Below are 17798 nucleotides of genomic sequence, written 5' to 3'. Positions count from 1 at the left end.
CTTGTATCTGATGCTGGCTGTACATCTGAGAAAAATTACCATTACTGTTATTATGTACATTTCAGAGGTGGATGTGATATACAGGTGCACATTACATTAATTTCGACTGGCTCCCCTAGATTTCGGATATATAAAATACTATGTACTATGTGTTACGGTGGTGTGGGGACAGAGAGGACCCAAATGCAGAGCTCAGAGGAAGGAGGTTTATTGAAGGGTGAGGGATGGAGTGTAGGGAGAGGTGGATGCCGGGGAGACTGGGACCAGAGAGCCGGGGAACACTGGGGCCGAGGAAGAGAGGAGGCAAGGGAGAACAGGGAGGACACCGTGGGGGAAGCCTGGAGAGGAGAGGACTGGAGGGTGAGCCCAGCCGACAAAACGGAGGAAGAGGGTGAGTGAACCTGGGAGGAAAGCAGACAAAGAGACAAGGTTAGTGACAGCAGCGACAAAGCACAGGGAAATTGACAGAAGTCAAAAACATGAGAGCCTGAACGCAGAGGTAGCACCGGGTATGGAGCAACGACGATCAAGCAAGAATGGTGTGGAGAACTGGGGTTGAAATGCAGGCAGGGGTGAGGTTGACTACTGGCAGGTGTGGCAGGCTGACGAGGTGGCTGATGAGGTGCAGGTGCGGGTCGTTGGCTGGGCTCAGGAGCAGAGGGAGAGAGCACACACAGGGGAGAAAACACAGGAGGCAGACAGAGAAAACCAAGAAAAAAGCAGAGTAACTGAAGAAAAGGAGAAAAAAACAGGACACTCACCGTCAGCCGGGCCGCCACCACAACACTATGACTTTACTAAATATGTGATGCTTATTATTTACTGACAGATGTTCATCCATATCACCTAGTATGCCCATCTAATCAACATTTTAATAGTTAATAGTCAGTCCACTGCTTCCCATCTTGCATTAGTCCAGAGTTTTAACTAAACCTTGACTGAGAGACAGATAATCACTGTCTTGTTTTAAAATGACGTGCTTCCGAGGAGTGTTATCTGCCGACATCAGAGAGGAGAGAACACAAGTTTACCTGACTTCTGTGTTACTGTCATTGAGTTTTTCTCTTCTTGTGCCCAGATGGATAATCCCTCTTCATCCTCTCATCAAAGTTGTAAACTTGATTTATAGGCCTATCACTGCATATGCCGGTGTCGCATCAGCTTAGCGAAGATTAGCATTGAGTTGACAAACCTATATTTATTTTCCCTGCTGCTCCACTCAGGTGCGCTGCATAGTTTTATTCTTTTTCTTTCTCTTTTTTTTTAGTGAGTAAAAATTTCTCGTACTTATTTACCTTAGAAATGTAGCTAAGTAAAAGTTGCAACAACTTGAAATCTACTCAAGTAAAGTACAAATCCGGGAAAAAAGTACATTACAGTAACGAATTATTTGTAATTTGTTACATTACACCTCTGATAAGTAGCAAAACAATAAAAATGCAAATTGGGCGATAAAAGTGCGTTTTAAGTTTAGAAACATTTTGAGTTTCTTGTTGCCTCACAGTGGTTTTGTCCACTGCCTGTTTTTCACAATTCGGGTTGGAGAGATCAAGTTTGAATCGCGTCGGTAATCGCGAAACTCCATTAACAGCGCTGACACTCCTCCCTCTCCCCGCTACAAGCTCAGCATTCTTAAATTGTGTAGAACGGGACCCAGGGAGAAGGAGAGAGAATTGGAAATAATCTTTCCCTTCCAGGAAATAAAAGCTGAAATTCTGAACTCTTGTCTCATCTTTTGATCTTAAACCCAAATGTCTTCAGTGAACAACAAAAACAAAGGAATTTGCCTTACTGTATAAAGTTTGGTGGAGGGGGGATTATGGTTTGGGGTTGTTTTTCAGGGGTTGGGCTTGGCCCCTTAGTTCCAGTGAAATAAATTGTTAATGCTTCAGCATACAAAGACATTTAGGACAATTTCATGCTCCCAACGTTTTGGAAACAGTTTGGGGATGGCCTCTTCCTGTTCCAACCCCAACCTGATGGAACACCTTTGGGATGAATTACAGCGGAGACTGCGATCCAGACCTTCACGTCCAACATCTGTGCCGGACCTCACAAATGCGCTTCTAGAAGAAGTTTATTTTACCGACCGAGAATCAAAGATCCAAATCAATCAAAATCCTTCCCCTCACTTCCAGAATTCATGTCCGAGTTACCCAGGATTGCACGGAGACTTCACTACATAAAAAAATGTTTACGTAGAGACTGTTAGTGGTAGAGAACACAGGGAGACAGAGGTATGATGATTATCCAGAGTTCCCAGACACCTGGACAAATAAAACCAAAACTGTCTGTATGGCTGGACACTGTAGTCAAAATGTCTGCCATGAAAAAATAGATGTTACTTATAAAAGTGTATTTTTGTGTGTGATTTGGGTGAACTAACTCTTTAAGCAATTGTTGGAAAGGCTGCATCCTAAATGTTTAAATATAACAGACCTCAACTAAAAAAGCTGTTTACATTGATGAAGGTTGGGTCTCTTAGCAATGACTACACCATGTATTCTGGAGGCTGCATCATGTTGGATCTTGATTTTTTAGCACCTCTGATTACAGTGATACGGCAGAGGCTGAGTAATGAACTACACTGTGAGTTGTTCAGTCCCTAGAGGCAAATTAAAGGAGAGAACTGTGTGTGTGTGGGGGGGGGGGGGGGGTTGGAACTGTTTACTGCCACTCATGACTCTGTGTTAATGACCTGATATGATATGTTTTCTAATGAAAAAAGAAGTACGGAGTAAATAACCTACTTGTATGTTGTAACTCTATCAACTGTGTCATTTTCTGTTGCTACCTTGTTATGCCATTTGCCAAACTGAACCTTCTACCTACTTTACCTATAAATCATTGAGCTGCATTTTAATTAATAAATATCGTAGGCCATATAAATAAATTTATTATGATTTTTATCACTGGGGGTCTGGGGGTATTTGGGCTTTTTTGGGGCTATTTGAGAAAATTACTTTATAGAAAAGGAAACACAAATATCAGGTGACAGGTGACAGTTTAAAACTTCAATTAACAGCAGAGTCCTAAATAGCCGCCTACCCTGTTTACTGACCTTGTGGGAACACATTTAACAGTATACTTAATAAATACTACTAAAATGTACCTAATTAAAAAACATATTTGTACATCCTTAGGTCTAACAAAAAAGAGGTGTGTGTCTGTGTTTGTCAATGTGTGTATATTCTTAATCAGAGTCACTTGAAGTGGGCTGGTACTCACCGTTACACAGTACCGGCACTTCTAAATTTTACTCTTTGGCGTATTGGGACTTTTTCTTGCGCACAGGCACTACTCTGCCTGTACGCTTCTCTGCCCTCTCCACTGGCAGAGACGGAGTATGGAAAAGATTGAGTGCCGATACATATGCCAACATGTGAACAATGTGTGAATGGGGAGTATTGGTCACAGACCTGACAAATGAAGGCTGGTAACCCTGAAGTGCTGGCTTGGTGGGCCCAGACTGTAAAGGGCACTCTGTAAAATATTATAATCAAGAAAGTCCCTTGTTGTATGTATAGTGGATGGTTGTAACACTTTAAAGAAGTATAACAACCTTCCCCATTCTTGTCAGCCAATGTTTAGCGAGCTGTATTAGCATAGTGGTTTGAAATTAGAAAGGAAAAAATGCATCACACGTTACCTAAGAAACTACATTTCAATCAAATATAAGTCATCCAATTCTATCGGCAATAGTATAGAAACTAAACAAAATGTACTCTTGGTCAAAAAATTTACTCTTACGTCAAAATCATTTTTTTCTCTATATAATCTGAATGTACCTGTTTCCAGACAGGATTACACATGGTAGCTCTGCGTTAATCTTGAGAAGCTGCAGAGCTGCAGTCTCTGTAAATTTCCAGCTAAACTGAGGCTTCTTGAACACCCTTTTCTCTCTCTCTCTCGCCTGTCATTCACCAGTCTTGTGCAGAGTATGTATGCACATCGCGACAGTTGTCAGCTATTTAAAACAATAAAATATTCTTTGTCTGATTAATCAACGGTGATAAATTAACCCAAAAGAGGTGCGGACAACTCGGCATAACACCAGTGAAGCTGGGGCTCTTGAGCGAATGCAAATTCGCCTTTATAGTCCACTCAAAGCACTTTTACACTGCATCCACCATTTACACACTGAACCTAAGTGCTCAAACAGAAATTAACATTCACACACTGCTGGAACAGTCCCCAGGGGCAATTCAGGGTTCAGAATCTTGCCCCAGGACATTTCGACATGCAGTCTGGAGGAGCTAGGGATTGAACCGCCGGCCTTCCAATTAATGGGCAACCTGCTCTATCTCCTGAGCCACAGTCACCCAAGTGTTCCTCTTTTGCCACTACACACATAAACGCATTGGCTACACATGCGTACTGACGACCCAGGTTAGGATTAGAATTTTGGATCTATTTACGCACTTTAAAAACATTTATTGAAAGTTTTATTCTTTTTACACTGTTTATTTACAGCATTAAATGTTGAAATGTATATTGTAATAGGCTGTATATTAACTTATTGGGAGAAAACTAGAAGTTCTATGTAAAATCAGATGTTGAGCACCCCCTTATGGCCAAAATGGCATGATCCTTGTTTCGCTGCGAAGCTTCAGCTGTGAGATCAGTCAAATCAGGCTCCGCCCATCGAAGCATCGAATCTTTGACTATTTGGGGTCAGCCCTAATGTGTGGCTGTGGATGGCCAGTCATGCCTCCAAGCTCTGTTGTATCTGTTGGACAGTACTCTGTTGTTTTCCCACACCATTTGGCTTGGCGGTCATGACGTCACGTTGCACCAGGTTAATGCAGCCAAGGTCATTGGTGAACAAACTGAATCCATAGCAGCTATGCCAGCTGGAGCAACCCTTCTGTGTTAAGCTCAGTGGAACTCTCGAAATCTTTACAAGTGATATCTGAAGTGGAGGTCAGATATCTGGGTAAATAGTGATGTAGTGGCACAGAGGCAATACGCTTTCCTGTGCTCTGTTGTCGAGTACATACAGTGTTTCCAGTTTATTTGAATACTCATATCTTGAACTTTGGCTTTAAGGTGAAGCACAGCAAGCTTTCAGGGGAGGCTGTCGAAACTTGGGCTCTGCTTGTTTTTCTTGGTGAGGGGCAATATCTCTTCACAAAGTTGAAAGGGCTCTACAAGGCCGAAGTCGATATTGTCTTCGGAGCTAACCCCCTACACTCCCCCCAGCAGTTAGGAAACAATACATGAGAGTTCTGTTGGTCTTGAGGAGCTGCAGCATTTACTTGTGCACAAATTACCACCACCACTGTACATTCACTACCACCTGACAACTTCATCTCTAAATTCTCCTCTGTGCTCCGATCGCTAACACTCGTCCGTTCACATCTTTTTCACCTTCACTCCCTCTCTTTCTTGACCACACAATCATTAAGCACACACACACCATGTACACTTTAAGTATTGACTATTCTCCAAATAAGCTATACTACTCTTACAATTGTTTAAGCAAGTATATTATGTTCAATTACAACAGACAATTAGGCACATCTGTTTTGAAAATGGGCCTTTGTCAAAATGTACACTGTACATATTGTTGAATTCATTTATGTTTGACCATATTACCACAAAAAGAGTCATTAGGGGTCCACAGCTCATTTTTGGTTGGGCCCCATGATGGGCAAATGACTGTTGCAATGGTGTGGCACCAATACTGGAATCATTTACTCAGACTCTCTTGAAGTGTTTGTAGTTATTTATTGTAGTTAGGTATTTAACCTGTCTTAAACAAGTACATAAAGATACTTGTTCCTGACTTTACCAATTAATCAATCAAACAAGTTCTCTTTAAAGTGCATAAATTACCAAAAGACATGGTCCCAATACACTTTACAAAATAAAAACAGAGTAGGATCAAATACAAATACAAAATACAGATGGCACATGATAATACAATCAGAATAAAATCAACAAAATAAAATAATAAAAACGATTTAATAACTGTAAGTTTGCTCAATCGTGCCCTAACTAAAAGCTTTATCAAACAGAAAAGTCTTAAGTCTAGTCTTAAAATCGGTGATGTTGTCTGATTCTTGAACCCAAATTGGGACCTGGTTCCATAATAGAGGCACTTGATAACTGAGTGCTCTGGCTCCCACTCTAATCTTAGAGACATTAGGCACCACAAGCAACCCTGCATTTTGAGTGTGCAGTGCTATAGTGGGGCAGTAAGGTATGATGAGCTCTTTGAGGTTAGACGGTGCCTGGCCATTGACAGCTTTGTACGTAGGCAGATATTTTTTTTATTCTATTCTATATTTCACGCGCTAGAATAAGGATCAGCTGGAGAAGCTTAAGAGACTCAATTCTGCTGTCCGTTAGTAAAGAATTGCAATAGTCAAGCCTGGAAGTAAGAAATGTGTTTTTCAGCAGCATTTTGGGACAGGATGTTCTTGATTTCAGCGTAATTACGTAAGTCAAAGAGGGCAGTTCTTGAAGTTTGTGCAATGTGCAAGCTGAATGACATGTCCTGATCAAAGACCACCACAATGTCACTAAATAATACATCTTGAAGGTGTTTGGGCCCAAGTAAAAACATGTCCACTAGGACATGGCAGGTTTTGTGTTTGCATGAGCATCTGTGAAATTGTTATGTCTTATGCCTCTCCATTAGTGTTGTAGTACTCGAGCCCGGTCTTGGTCTCAAATGTTCTTAAGACCACTTTTTGATGAACTTGGTCTTGTCTCGGACTCGACTCAGGATTTTATTTCATGACCAGTCAAGACCACAACTTTAGGAATATCAACAAATTGCTTGAGCATTGTCTGATTTATTTGTTAACATCCTAACTTTAATTGGATGTAAACATATTGCTTTGAATGCAACCAATGACGCTTTTTAAAAATGCGTTGTTACCGTTAACGTCTGTCACCCCTCCCTGCAATGGTAAGCATAGAAAAGGAGTGTTGAATAAAGATGCTTACATTGATTTCAGCTCAAAGTATTTGTATGTGGGTGTTTTAATGGGAATGTGGATTTTTCAGATCAATTTGAGAAGTACCTATGATCTCGTTCCACATTTTGTTTGCAACGCATTCTCATCTCAATGCGTCATAACTGACGCTTTCAGACAGCATGACAAAGCATAAGGATTTTATGAACGGTACCCTTGAGCGTCTGTATGAAACACCCCCGTTTGCTACGTTGCAGCAACACAAGCGAGGCTACACCCCTGGCTACAGGTGTAGGGTTAGCCGGTCGACATGCATAAAGTCAGTGACTTAGGTTTAGGTACTAACATTTCTGATGGTTGTGGTAAGGGTAGGGGCTTCGGGGGGCTGTCAACACCTTTACCACGAACGTAGCTAGCTAGCTAGCTACCGCTAGCTAACTAGCACTTCCGGTCTGTACAGGATGCCCCAGAGCGTCTCATAGGGCCTTTCATTGTCACGTCACCATTCACAGGTTAACAACGTAGCCCATAGGATTTATATTTAAATGTTGTATTTGTGAATGTAACATTTTTCATATAGGCTAAGTTAAAGAGGTTCAAATAAATAGGCTTTTCTTTACAATGAATATCAATCTTTTCATAAAAGATTTTTTCGTAAATATATAAAGTCATATTCTAAAAGACATATTCGACACTAACACAAACACAAAATTAATGACAAATGCTTTTAGTTTCGTTATTGCAAAAATCACACTTTTCCTCAACATCAATCCTAAATCTTAATCTAACCACTGTTGTTTATTTGATACACATACTATAGCATTGAGTGCAGCGGTAACATCAGATCCTATGTATGCTGGGGAGAGAGGGTAGTTCGTCCGAAAATTGTCGCTGTATTTAGACCCTATGCGGGTTAGGGAGCTTGATTTGGCCTGGAGGGTGACTTCGACCACAGTTCACTCCGTGTCGGAGTGGAAGTGGCGAGGGTCTAGTTGCGGAAAGGCCCATAGAGACGCCCCGAAAGTGTCCCATAGAGACGCACCCGGTGCGTGTAAAATAACTAAGCTTTGTCACTCTTTCTCAAATCGTCGTTATATGACGCCCTGAGATGAGAACGGATTCATGTGTCATGAAATATGGGGAACCGGTCTTGGTCTTGACTTGGTCTCGCTTTCCCACATTCTTGGTCTTGACTTGGTCTTGGTTTGTGCGGTCTTGACTACAACACAACTCTCCATTAACATGGCAAATGGAGTTTTCAAGGCCACTGTGTGAGGAGGCAGTCTCCCTGCTTTATATGTTTGTCCTCAGCTCCTCAGATGTCTGATACTGCCCTAGGTTGTAGATGTCTGACCCAGCTTCTTTGTTTTATGTACTTCTTTGTTTTCCTCCTTCAATAAATCAACCAAAAGATGTTGTAATCTATTTACTTGTTCATTTCTGCAACGGGAAATATCCCATTTTCCATGACATGTTCCTTTCTCTGTCAGATGACCTCATGTTTTATCTGCATTGCAGTCTCAATGTGGTTTTGTTTAGTCCAACCTCTTACAGACCATAATTTAATACACAACATATCTAATTCAGTTGTATCAATGCATTGAAAGCATTTTTTATCACCATTCCAACGCATTCTCATCTCAGTGAGTCATAACTGATGCTTTCAGACAGCGTGACAAAGCATAAGGATTTTACGCTAAAGGGTAACTTTAGCGTATATAAAGCTCCCGTTTGCTGCATTGCAGCAACACAAAGGAGGCTAACCGCACCCGCAGCTGTAAGGTTAACCGGTCGACATGCATAAAGTCAGTGACTTAGGTTTAGGTACAAACATTTCTGACGTTTCTGATGATTATGGTAAGGGTAGGGGCTTCAGGGGGCTGTCAACACCCTTAACACTCTTAGAAACGCACCCGGTGCGTCTCCGTGAGACGCTTTTCCTGAAAGTGTTGGTACTGGACGCCCTGAGATAAGAACGAGCTGACCATTCTGTGTCAAATATAAAAAACTCTGAATGGAATTTAATTATTAAATTTCTTTGTATTATAATGTAGACATTACAATGTAGTATAACACACAAACACCTAACCCCTCTTTATTTTTTATATCATTTGACTTTAATAACAAATAATAAAAATAACAATTTGAGACATTTATGATTCTTAAATATGGACAATAATGTTACACAAAAATACGACACAAACGTAGAGTCATTTCTAGCTGAGTTTGACTTTACTGACATTGGAATATTGGAAAATAAATTTGTTTCCTTTCATTGTGTTGATTATCACTGTGATTGATTATTCAAAGACCTGTAGCAGTGGCTGGAGTACTATCTGTTCATGAATTGTTATGAAGATACAACAGACAAAACAACATCAAAGCATATATGAATACCACATTAATAGACAAAAGATCAAATAAAACAGCATTTGTGTATTTATATACTTCAGTGACTCTGCAACCGCACATAAAAACACTTTTCCTTCTTCACAGAAAAGCTCATGAGTCCAGTGTCAGTCACTCCACAGTCTCTCTCTACATTATGTTGGCCCCACAGGAGTGAGGCTGCAGTATCTCAAATGTAACAATGAGTTTAACAGATTTTCTAAACCAGGGGTAGAAAAAGGCTAAAATCACAGGGTTTAGACAGGAGTTCAAAATTAACAGAGAAACCATAAGAAGCTCAGATGAAGGACTGATTACGAGGTCATTGCCTGAGAGATACACACAGTAAAATGGACAGTAACACATGAGAAACACAGCAACAACAACACCAAGACTCCTGGCTGCTTTCATCTCAGATTTCCTAGCTGTTACAGTCGCTGAACGCTTCAGTGTGACTGCTCTAATATGAGAGCGCATGGCACGAGCCTGAGACACAGCCACTGCAAACACTCTTACATACATAATGATGATGGCACTGATGGGAATGATAAAGCTGAAAAGGAGGTCAACAACTCCTATTAGGTTAACCAAACATTCTCCATAGCAGGAATTATACTTGCCTGGTTGTATTAGGTGATCATATAAAAAGAAAACATTGTAGAAAACAGAGTAACCCCAACACAGGTAAACACAGATTTTAACTCTCTTTGCAGTGATTTTGGTGTGGTAGTGCAGAGGGTCACAGATAGCCACATAACGGTCAAATGATATGAGCACCATGGTAACGGCTGAGGAACAAATAGTGATGAAGTTTATAAGATAACACAGAGTACAAAACAGGTCACCCAGGAGCCAGCAGGGCTCTGTTAACAGGATTTGAAACGGCATCAAAAGGAGGCCCACGAGAAAGTCTGAGACAGCCAGAGAGAGGAGGAGGAGGTTGGTGGGGGTGTGGAGCTGCCTGAAGGGGGGAGAATATCATCACTGTGAATGTTACAAACACCAACAACATTATCACCAATAGAAGTACTTGTCTTTGTAAAAGCAGTAATGACAGTTAAAACTCCAGTGTATCAATATAGTAAATGTGGCTGTTGTAAGCACTGTTAATAAACAAAAGTCTCATCAAACCATCAGCATGTAAAGCTCAGATCTCAATACAACAATATATTATCACTACTAAGACATTTATCTCTGCCTGAAGTGGGAGATGGAGATGATGACCAGCAGGTTGAGAACCACAGTGAGCAGAGAGATGGAGGACAGCACAACGTAAATGAACATTGCCTCAGCCCGAGGGCGAATATGCTTCTTGCAGGAGGTGTTGAGGAGTTGTGGAAAGCAGAGTTCAGCTTCCTCCAGGTTCTGCATCATCAGAGAGAGGAGGACAGGAGGAGCTGCTGAACACACAGCTTTCTCAGTAAAGTTCTGTCATACAGCTGATTTATCTCTCTCCTCATTCCCTCTTCTCCCTCCCCTCCTGTCTGTCTCTCTCTTTCACACTGATCTTCCTTCTCTCTCACTCTATGCATCATGCTCTGCATCTGCATCTGCATCTTCATCACTCTCTGGTGCAACAGGTTGTGTTTGTTTTGTTTTGGCTGATGGATGGACTCTAGTTACATCAGCATTAGCCTTTGGAAAAGAGATCATGTAAAAAACAACCCTTTAACAAAGTACACTGTGAAGTGTACTTTGAGCATCCTGTGCACTACCCAATATTCAGGACAACTTTTATCAAATAAACTAAAATTTGTACTGCAGTAAGTAAGTATGTTTGGCAATATAGCTCTGTTCTGGGACCTCCCTGCCCATCAGAATGAGCTGAAATTTGTTGAGAAGTTGCGGCCTGTGCTGTCATCTGTGGTCATCAGTGTCTGCAGAGAAACGAGTAGCAGTTGCACTTTGGTAGCATGCCACAGGGTCAGGGTACAGGACAATCTCTCATCTCTTTGGAATAAGCACAGCGACAGTATGCCATGTAGTTGTTACGCCCTCTTAACCATGACCCTGGCTGGTGGCTGTGTGAGTGTAAGTGGCTTTTGATTTGCTTTTTGCCTTTTGTGCTGTGTGCTTGGTGGGTTTTGTTTTTGTCTGTCTTCTTTTATGTCTCCTGGAGCAGGTCGGTGTGGCACACCTGTTCTCTGTCACAATCAAGCACCTGTTTTGCATTCCCTCCTCACCGCTCAGTACTTAACCCTGGCCAGCTCTCCAGTCCTTGCCAGATTGTTGTGTAACCTGAGTTACACGCGTCACACCAGCCTCTGATCGCAGTTTAAGCCTAAGTCTAGTTAGTTCTGTGTTTGCCTGCTAATTTGCTCTGTCTTTCACCTTCAGGAAATTTGCCCTGTTCCCCTGGATTACATGTCCCCGCCAGTCTGCACAGTTGTCTGGAGTTATCCCCACCTCGCCGTGCCTGCCAGCTCCCACAACTTCTCCCTCCCCAACAGAACCCGGATCTTGCCCTGATCCCCCTCAGCTCGCATATTCCCTCTCTGTTGTCAAATAAACCTCTTAAATTCACCATTGGCTCCGGTCTGCTTTTGGGTACTGCTTTGAATCCTGACAGGTGTCTACAAGATCGCAGAACCCACCACGCTGGTGCTGAAAGGACAGCTGATATCTTTCCAAAGATAGGGGGGTAGCAGATTCCTTTACCTCCTGTGCTGGCAATCTGAGTTTTTTAATGTGTCCTGCTGTGAGTCCTTCTGCAGAAGACTTGAATAAAATTCACAGAAAGACAAGTGTTTGCCTGAGCTATTTGTTTGAAAACCTCGGATTGCCAGCACAATTTTGGCATTGTCGGCAGGATCACACGCGTGGGAAGAGTTGGACGCTCGGAGCTGAAGGTGAAAACCGTACAGTCAGAGTCTGGAACTCTGGGACTTCAAACCTCCCCTCCAAAATATGGGTGAGACGTTGAGGGCCTGATGCCTGAGTGTCTGGGGCTCGCTCACCGCTGTGATCCATAAGAACCTTTAGTACTAAGTCACAGGACTCAGAACTAAATTTAAGTAAAAAGGGTTTTTACTTAGAGTTGTTTTCCTAACGGAATACAAGGGTGAATAAGTGAGCAAATTTGAATGTGTTTACTGCAGATGACTGACTGAATTGTGAATGAAGCAAGATCCTTAATAATCCGTAATGAATGCTCCTAACATTAATTACATGATTGCTAACTATGGTTTGGGAAGCATTGAACAGCTGGACATGTGGGTAAAGCAGTGTGGGTTTCCAGCAGCAGGTTTTAGCCTTAGACAGTTAGACACTCTGAAGGTACAAAAAAGAAGCAAGCCACAGGGACAGGAAATTAAAGGTAGAGACAGACTCCTAACAATTCTGCATCTCAGTGTGTCAAACTAGATTGGGACCTGGACTCAGTTTCTCCATGACCACGTCAGTCATCCCTTGGTCCACGCACAGACCAACCTACAGCCGGTGCGGCAGCGGCAGGACAGCCACTGCCAGAAAGACAGCCAGAGGAGCAGAAACCTGTTGTTGAAAATATCTACCCACAGGCCGAGTAAACAGCAGCGGCTGTGGGAGGGAAACCAGTGAGAGCCGCAAAACCATGACCGTACAGGGAAGCATATAAATCGCCCTGGGGTGCACAATGCACCCCCAGCCGTCACAGCACCAGCCGTCACAGCCCGGCCCACACCAGATCCAACGCAGTTTATAGACAAAGATCCAATTCACTTACAAGATTCCAAATGACAGCCCCAATGATGGAAGTGGCGTCAGGAAATGGAAACGCACAGCTGATCCACAGACTGTGGCTGTACAGCGGGATTAAGGAAGCATCACAACAGCTTCCTCGAGTCCAGGACTGTGGAGTGAAATATGCTGAACATCTGATGATCTTTTGCCAACATTTCAGACCCAAGACCACTGAACTGAGAAGACTGATGACTCTTCAGATGGGGGCAACCTGGGCACGGGTGTCAGCGGGTTATCCCGCAGAGGACATTAGACTTTCAAAACCTTCCTGGGAGGCCACAGACAGGTGGTTAATAATCTCTGCAAGAACATAGAGGAATTATTTCCCTGGAAGCTGGACTGGGCACTATTGACAGGGTACACACCCAGCCCAGGGGCTGATAAGGAACACATGATTGACTGGAAGGGGAGAAACTGAGGCCAGGGAAGGGATGTTTGGACACTGGAACTCAGATGACAGAGCAACCTACACATAAATCACATACCTAACTCAGTTCCTCATGTCCCTCTGGTCAAAGATGTCAAGTACGATGTCTGTGAAGATTCTCAGTCATCCAGGTCATGGTTATTCAAAGAAGTTTAAAGTCAAGGGCAACTGGACTTGGTTGAAGATACTAGAAGACGTTTCATCCCTCATCCAAGGGACTTCTTCAGTTCTGACTGACTGGTAGGGAAACTAAGCTATTTAACCTCAGTGGGGTCGTTTGCCAGGATCGTCAATACCGCTGGTTAGTGTTCCTGGCTGTTGTAACGACAGTCGTTATGGTCATTAGGACTACCCAAGGCCAAGACTGAATGACCATCGTTGGCATCTTCACCTGAGGCCAATAGCTTACGTTTGTTTAGTTTCCTGGGAAGTGATGAAGGACCACATTGTAAGTGGGGGATAAGTGGTGGCATAGACCCCTCCTCTGTTCAATGACGGCTTCTCAACCCTGGTGTAGAAGGCTTCCTTGACACCTCTTTCAAACCATCCATCTTCTCTGTCTAAAATGTGCACCTGGTGGTCCTCAAATGAGTGTCCTCTGTCCTTCAGATGTAAGTAGACTGCAGAGTCTTGACCTGAGGAGTTGGCCCTTCTGTGTTGAGCCATGCGTTTGTGTAGTGGTTGTTTAGTCTCCCCAATATACAGGTCTGTGCATTCCTCACTGCATTGGACCGCATACGCTAGATTGCTTTTCTTGTGTTTGGATGTGCGGTCTTTGGGGTGTACCAGCATCTGTCTTAGTGTGTTCTTGGGTTTAAAAAACACAGGGATGTTGTGTGTGTGTGTGTTGAAAATCCTCCTGAGTTTCTCTGATACTCCAGACACGTACGGAATCACAATGTTGTTGCGTTTGACCTTCTTTTCCTCCTCCCCTGTAGTTTTGTTCTTCCTGGATCTTGTGGCTGTTATGTGGCTATCTGTGACCCTCTCAGGCTCGTGCCATGCGCTTCCACATTACAGCAGTAAGAGTGAAGCATTCAGTGACTGAGTGAAGTTGTGCTATCTGTGAGGTTTCGTCTAAGGTCTTGTCCATGGCTTGGCGTTGAAAATCAGTGATTCCCCATGAAACACAAAGTTATTATAACCTCACTGTACATGCTCACATCAGCGTGCTGCTGGCCCAAATGACACATCAGAAACAGCAGCTTGTCCACAAAGTAAGAGAATGTGCCACATCCCTGCACACCCGAAGCAGTAGCTGGTGGAAAGCACTGTAGGTCAGCAGCAGCAGGACACAGGAAATGAGACAGATGAGTGTTTTTCAGCACGCTGGACAGCATCACCGGGGAGATGAACACAAGATTTAGTGAATGGAACAGCCAGCTGGTTGAGGCAATGTGTGACCTTGACCCAGACAGTCCTCACTTTTTGGATGTACAGAAGGTAAAACTGCTGCTGGAGGTCACCAACACAGCTTTGGTGGAATCTGAGTTTTCTGTAGCTAGACACTTTTTACAGTCTGAAATGACTCGCTTTACTGAAGAGCAATGGACCCCTGCTGCCATTCTGCAGCACAACTCTAGGCCTCTCGCCGCCATGCCAAGCGTGCTTACTGCACTGAAACTTTTCATGAGTGACTTTTGGGGCATCCTCAGAATCATGTGAGAACACATTTTCAACGCTAACCAACATTTGCAACACATGAAGCATAATACACCAGAGAAAAGCTCACTTGATCCAACTGGCGTTCGATGGGGATCTTACAAAACGTTTTAGGGAAAAAGACTGGAAGGATCTCTTATTCAGGAAGTTCAACAAACAAACAAAAAAGGAGGCTGGATTATAGCTGGTTTATTTTTCTGCTGGTTTGGTATGTCGGAGACAGCATGTATAGGCTATTAGCAATCTGTCGCAAATATTCCTATTTTATATTTATGGCCAAGACGCAAACGCAGTCACTTCATCCTGGCGCGTCTGTGTATTAGGTTGGATGGCTGTAACACTTTTTAGGGGTCCAAGCCCTATTGAAATCCGTCAGATTTACCCCCATGGGGGCTTGTGGCCACGCATGCAAAGGGGCATGGTGCTGGGAACCTTTTTGAATCGATCAGATTTTTTTTCCTTCCTTTATAGGGATCCAAGTTCGATGGGCTGGGTGCCTCACATGCAAAGCAGTGGCTCTCGGTACGAGTGGTGCTGGGAACCTTATTGAAATCAATCAGATATTTAAAATCATTATACTTCATAATCTTCATAATCTTTCCTGGCATTAGACTCTTAGTCTGTTGGCTAAACATGCATGCATCTTCCCTAAAATGAAAATGCTGTACAGAAACCGTAACTGATTAAAACTCTTCATAAGCTATTATATTACACAATAATGTAAACGTTTCAGATTTTTTTAATTGCTCATACTACTTTAAATTCCTCTCCTCTTAGAGCTCCTTGCAGCGATCAAATAATTGCTATGATCTTTGAGGTAAACATTGTCCTTCATGACACTAGACTCTTAACTATGAAACCTAAATGAAGGTAACCTTCAAAAATGGAACCCCCTACTCAAATCCACTAATTAACCAAATGAGTAATTTACTTTCCCCTACTGTAAGAAATTTCCCCATCTGAAAAACTAAACAACCACTTAGCATGCCGTGTGTGTGATCAAACTCCCCATTTACTGTCCAAGTGATCAGTATTTCAAAGAATATATGATTTGATTAAACCTTTGAAAATATGTTGGATGTTCTCCTTTTTGATTGACAAAGAATCCATAAAATAGGCTGGATTACTGCAATTCCTTATTATCAGGCTATAGACTCTTCAACTGATCCAGAATGCTGCAGCCTGTGTTCTGACAGGAACCAGGAAAAGTGATCATATTTGTCTTGTTTTAGCTTCTCTGCATTGGCTTCCTGTAAAATCCAGAATATAATTTAAAATCCTTCTCACTTACAAAGCTCTTAAAGGAGAACTATTAAACTTCTTTTCCAGACCTATATTGTAGTTCTGTGACTCCAGTATGGCAGCTTTGCATGATTCAAAATTCTTATACTGACTCTTCATGTAGGGATTCATTTCAGCCTCTGTGTGAGTGCGAGTCCTGAACTATCCCTTAGTTATGCTGCTATAGGCCCAGACTGCTGGGGGACTTCACATGGTGCACTGACCTCCTCTTTCTCTCCCTCTGTATGCAACCTCATCCCATTAATGCATGTTACTAACTTGACTTCTTCCCTTTTCGTAGTCTTGTGCTTTCCCGTCCCTTTCCTCTCTCCTCCTATCACTTTCTGTAGGTGCTTCTGTGGTTGCGAGTCACCTGCTACCCCCATTTTTCTGCTCGACACCCTCTGCTACAATTGTTATTACTAGTCCTATTGTGATTATTATTGTTAATATTATCATTAATCTCTTGATGCAAAATGGCGCTGCGTATAGCTGCCTCTGCGTTAGGTGTGCTCTGATTTGTGTCATTTTTGTGTGTTATGTACATCTCATGTAAATCAGGGTACCAACTCCAGCACATTTATTTTCCACTTTTCTCGCGTCATCAGTGGAATTATTGGACATTTTGGTGAAGGGCACGCTCTCTGTTGCTCAGGCTGTGAATCCACCAGCGAGGACTCTACACACCACTAGCTGCAATATTTCTCTCCAATGTGCGCTCATTGTGCAAAAAACTGGATGAACTTCAGCTACTGCACAGACTTTTATTCATCTTCTGTTCTGTGCTTTGCGGAGATGTGGCTGTGTGGGCTGATACCGGACTGCAGATGGCTGTCTTCCAACTGCACAGAGCGGACCGAGACACAAAACTCTCTGGCAAAACAATAGGTGGAGGTGTATGTTTTTGTATTAACAATGGCTGGTGTACCGATGTGACAGTGATTGAGCAGCACTGTTCTCCTGATCTGGAGTTTTTTATCATTAACTGTAAAGATGTCTGAAGATTCTCAGTCATCCAGGTCATAGTTATCCAACGAAGGTTAAAATCAAGGGCAACTGGACTTGGTTGAAGATACTGGAAGACGTTTCGTCCCTCATCCAAAGAACTTCTTCAGTTCTGACTGACTGGCAGGGAAACTCAGCTATTTAACCTCAGTGGGGTCGTTGGCCCGGGTCATCGATACCGCTGGTTCGTTAGTGTTCCTTGTTGCTGTGACGACAGTCGTTACAGTCGTTAAGACTACCTGTGGCCAAGACTGAACGACCATCGTTGGTATCTTCACCTGAGGCCAATAGGTTACGTTTGTTGAGTTTCCTGGGAAGTGATGAAAGGACAGCATTGTAAGTGGGGGATAAGTGGTGGCGTAGACCCCCTCCCCTGTTCAATGACGGCT

At 42.8% G+C, this 17798-nt stretch overlaps 2 protein-coding genes and 1 long non-coding RNA gene across 3 annotated transcripts in view; 1 reads left to right on the top strand and 2 right to left on the bottom strand.

Annotated features, from left to right (window-relative positions):
- Window positions 1–203: 203 nt before the first annotated feature.
- The window catches only part of LOC123974779, a 67931-nt gene continuing 50336 nt past the window's right edge, over window positions 204–17798 (bottom strand). Inside the window, exon 3 of the mRNA XM_046055672.1 lies at window positions 204–401. Coding sequence (XP_045911628.1) covers window positions 208–401 — 194 coding nt within the window. The 3' untranslated portion in view covers window positions 204–207. The remainder of the gene's footprint in view (window positions 402–17798) is intronic.
- LOC123975645 (trace amine-associated receptor 13c-like) lies at window positions 9153–10725 on the bottom strand. The gene is made up of 2 exons (XM_046057300.1): window positions 10513–10725; window positions 9153–10275 (listed from the first exon to the last, which is right to left on the bottom strand). The coding sequence occupies exons 1-2, from the start codon at window positions 10686–10688 to the stop codon at window positions 9465–9467; spliced, it is 987 nt and encodes a 328-aa protein (XP_045913256.1). The 5' UTR covers window positions 10689–10725; the 3' UTR covers window positions 9153–9464.
- Window positions 10160–11837, top strand: LOC123975646. The gene is made up of 3 exons (XR_006826125.1): window positions 10160–10253; window positions 10519–10734; window positions 11652–11837. It is a non-coding gene; the product is annotated as an uncharacterized LOC123975646 (long non-coding RNA).

Source organism: Micropterus dolomieu, linkage group LG08 (assembly GCF_021292245.1).
Source record: "Micropterus dolomieu isolate WLL.071019.BEF.003 ecotype Adirondacks linkage group LG08, ASM2129224v1, whole genome shotgun sequence".
NCBI classification, from domain to species: Eukaryota; Metazoa; Chordata; class Actinopteri; order Centrarchiformes; family Centrarchidae; genus Micropterus; species Micropterus dolomieu.
This window is presented reverse-complemented; position numbering and strand designations above follow the sequence as displayed.

Bases quoted from the DNA above. Each gene is read 5' to 3' on its own strand.
- LOC123975645 (XM_046057300.1), bottom strand. From the start codon at position 10,688: ATGATGCAGAACCTGGAGGAAGCTGAACTCTGCTTTCCACAACTCCTC. The intron at 10,276-10,512 runs GCAGAGATAAAT...TCCCCCCTTCAG, and splicing joins ATCTCCATCTCCCACTTCAG to GCAGCTCCACACCCCCACCA.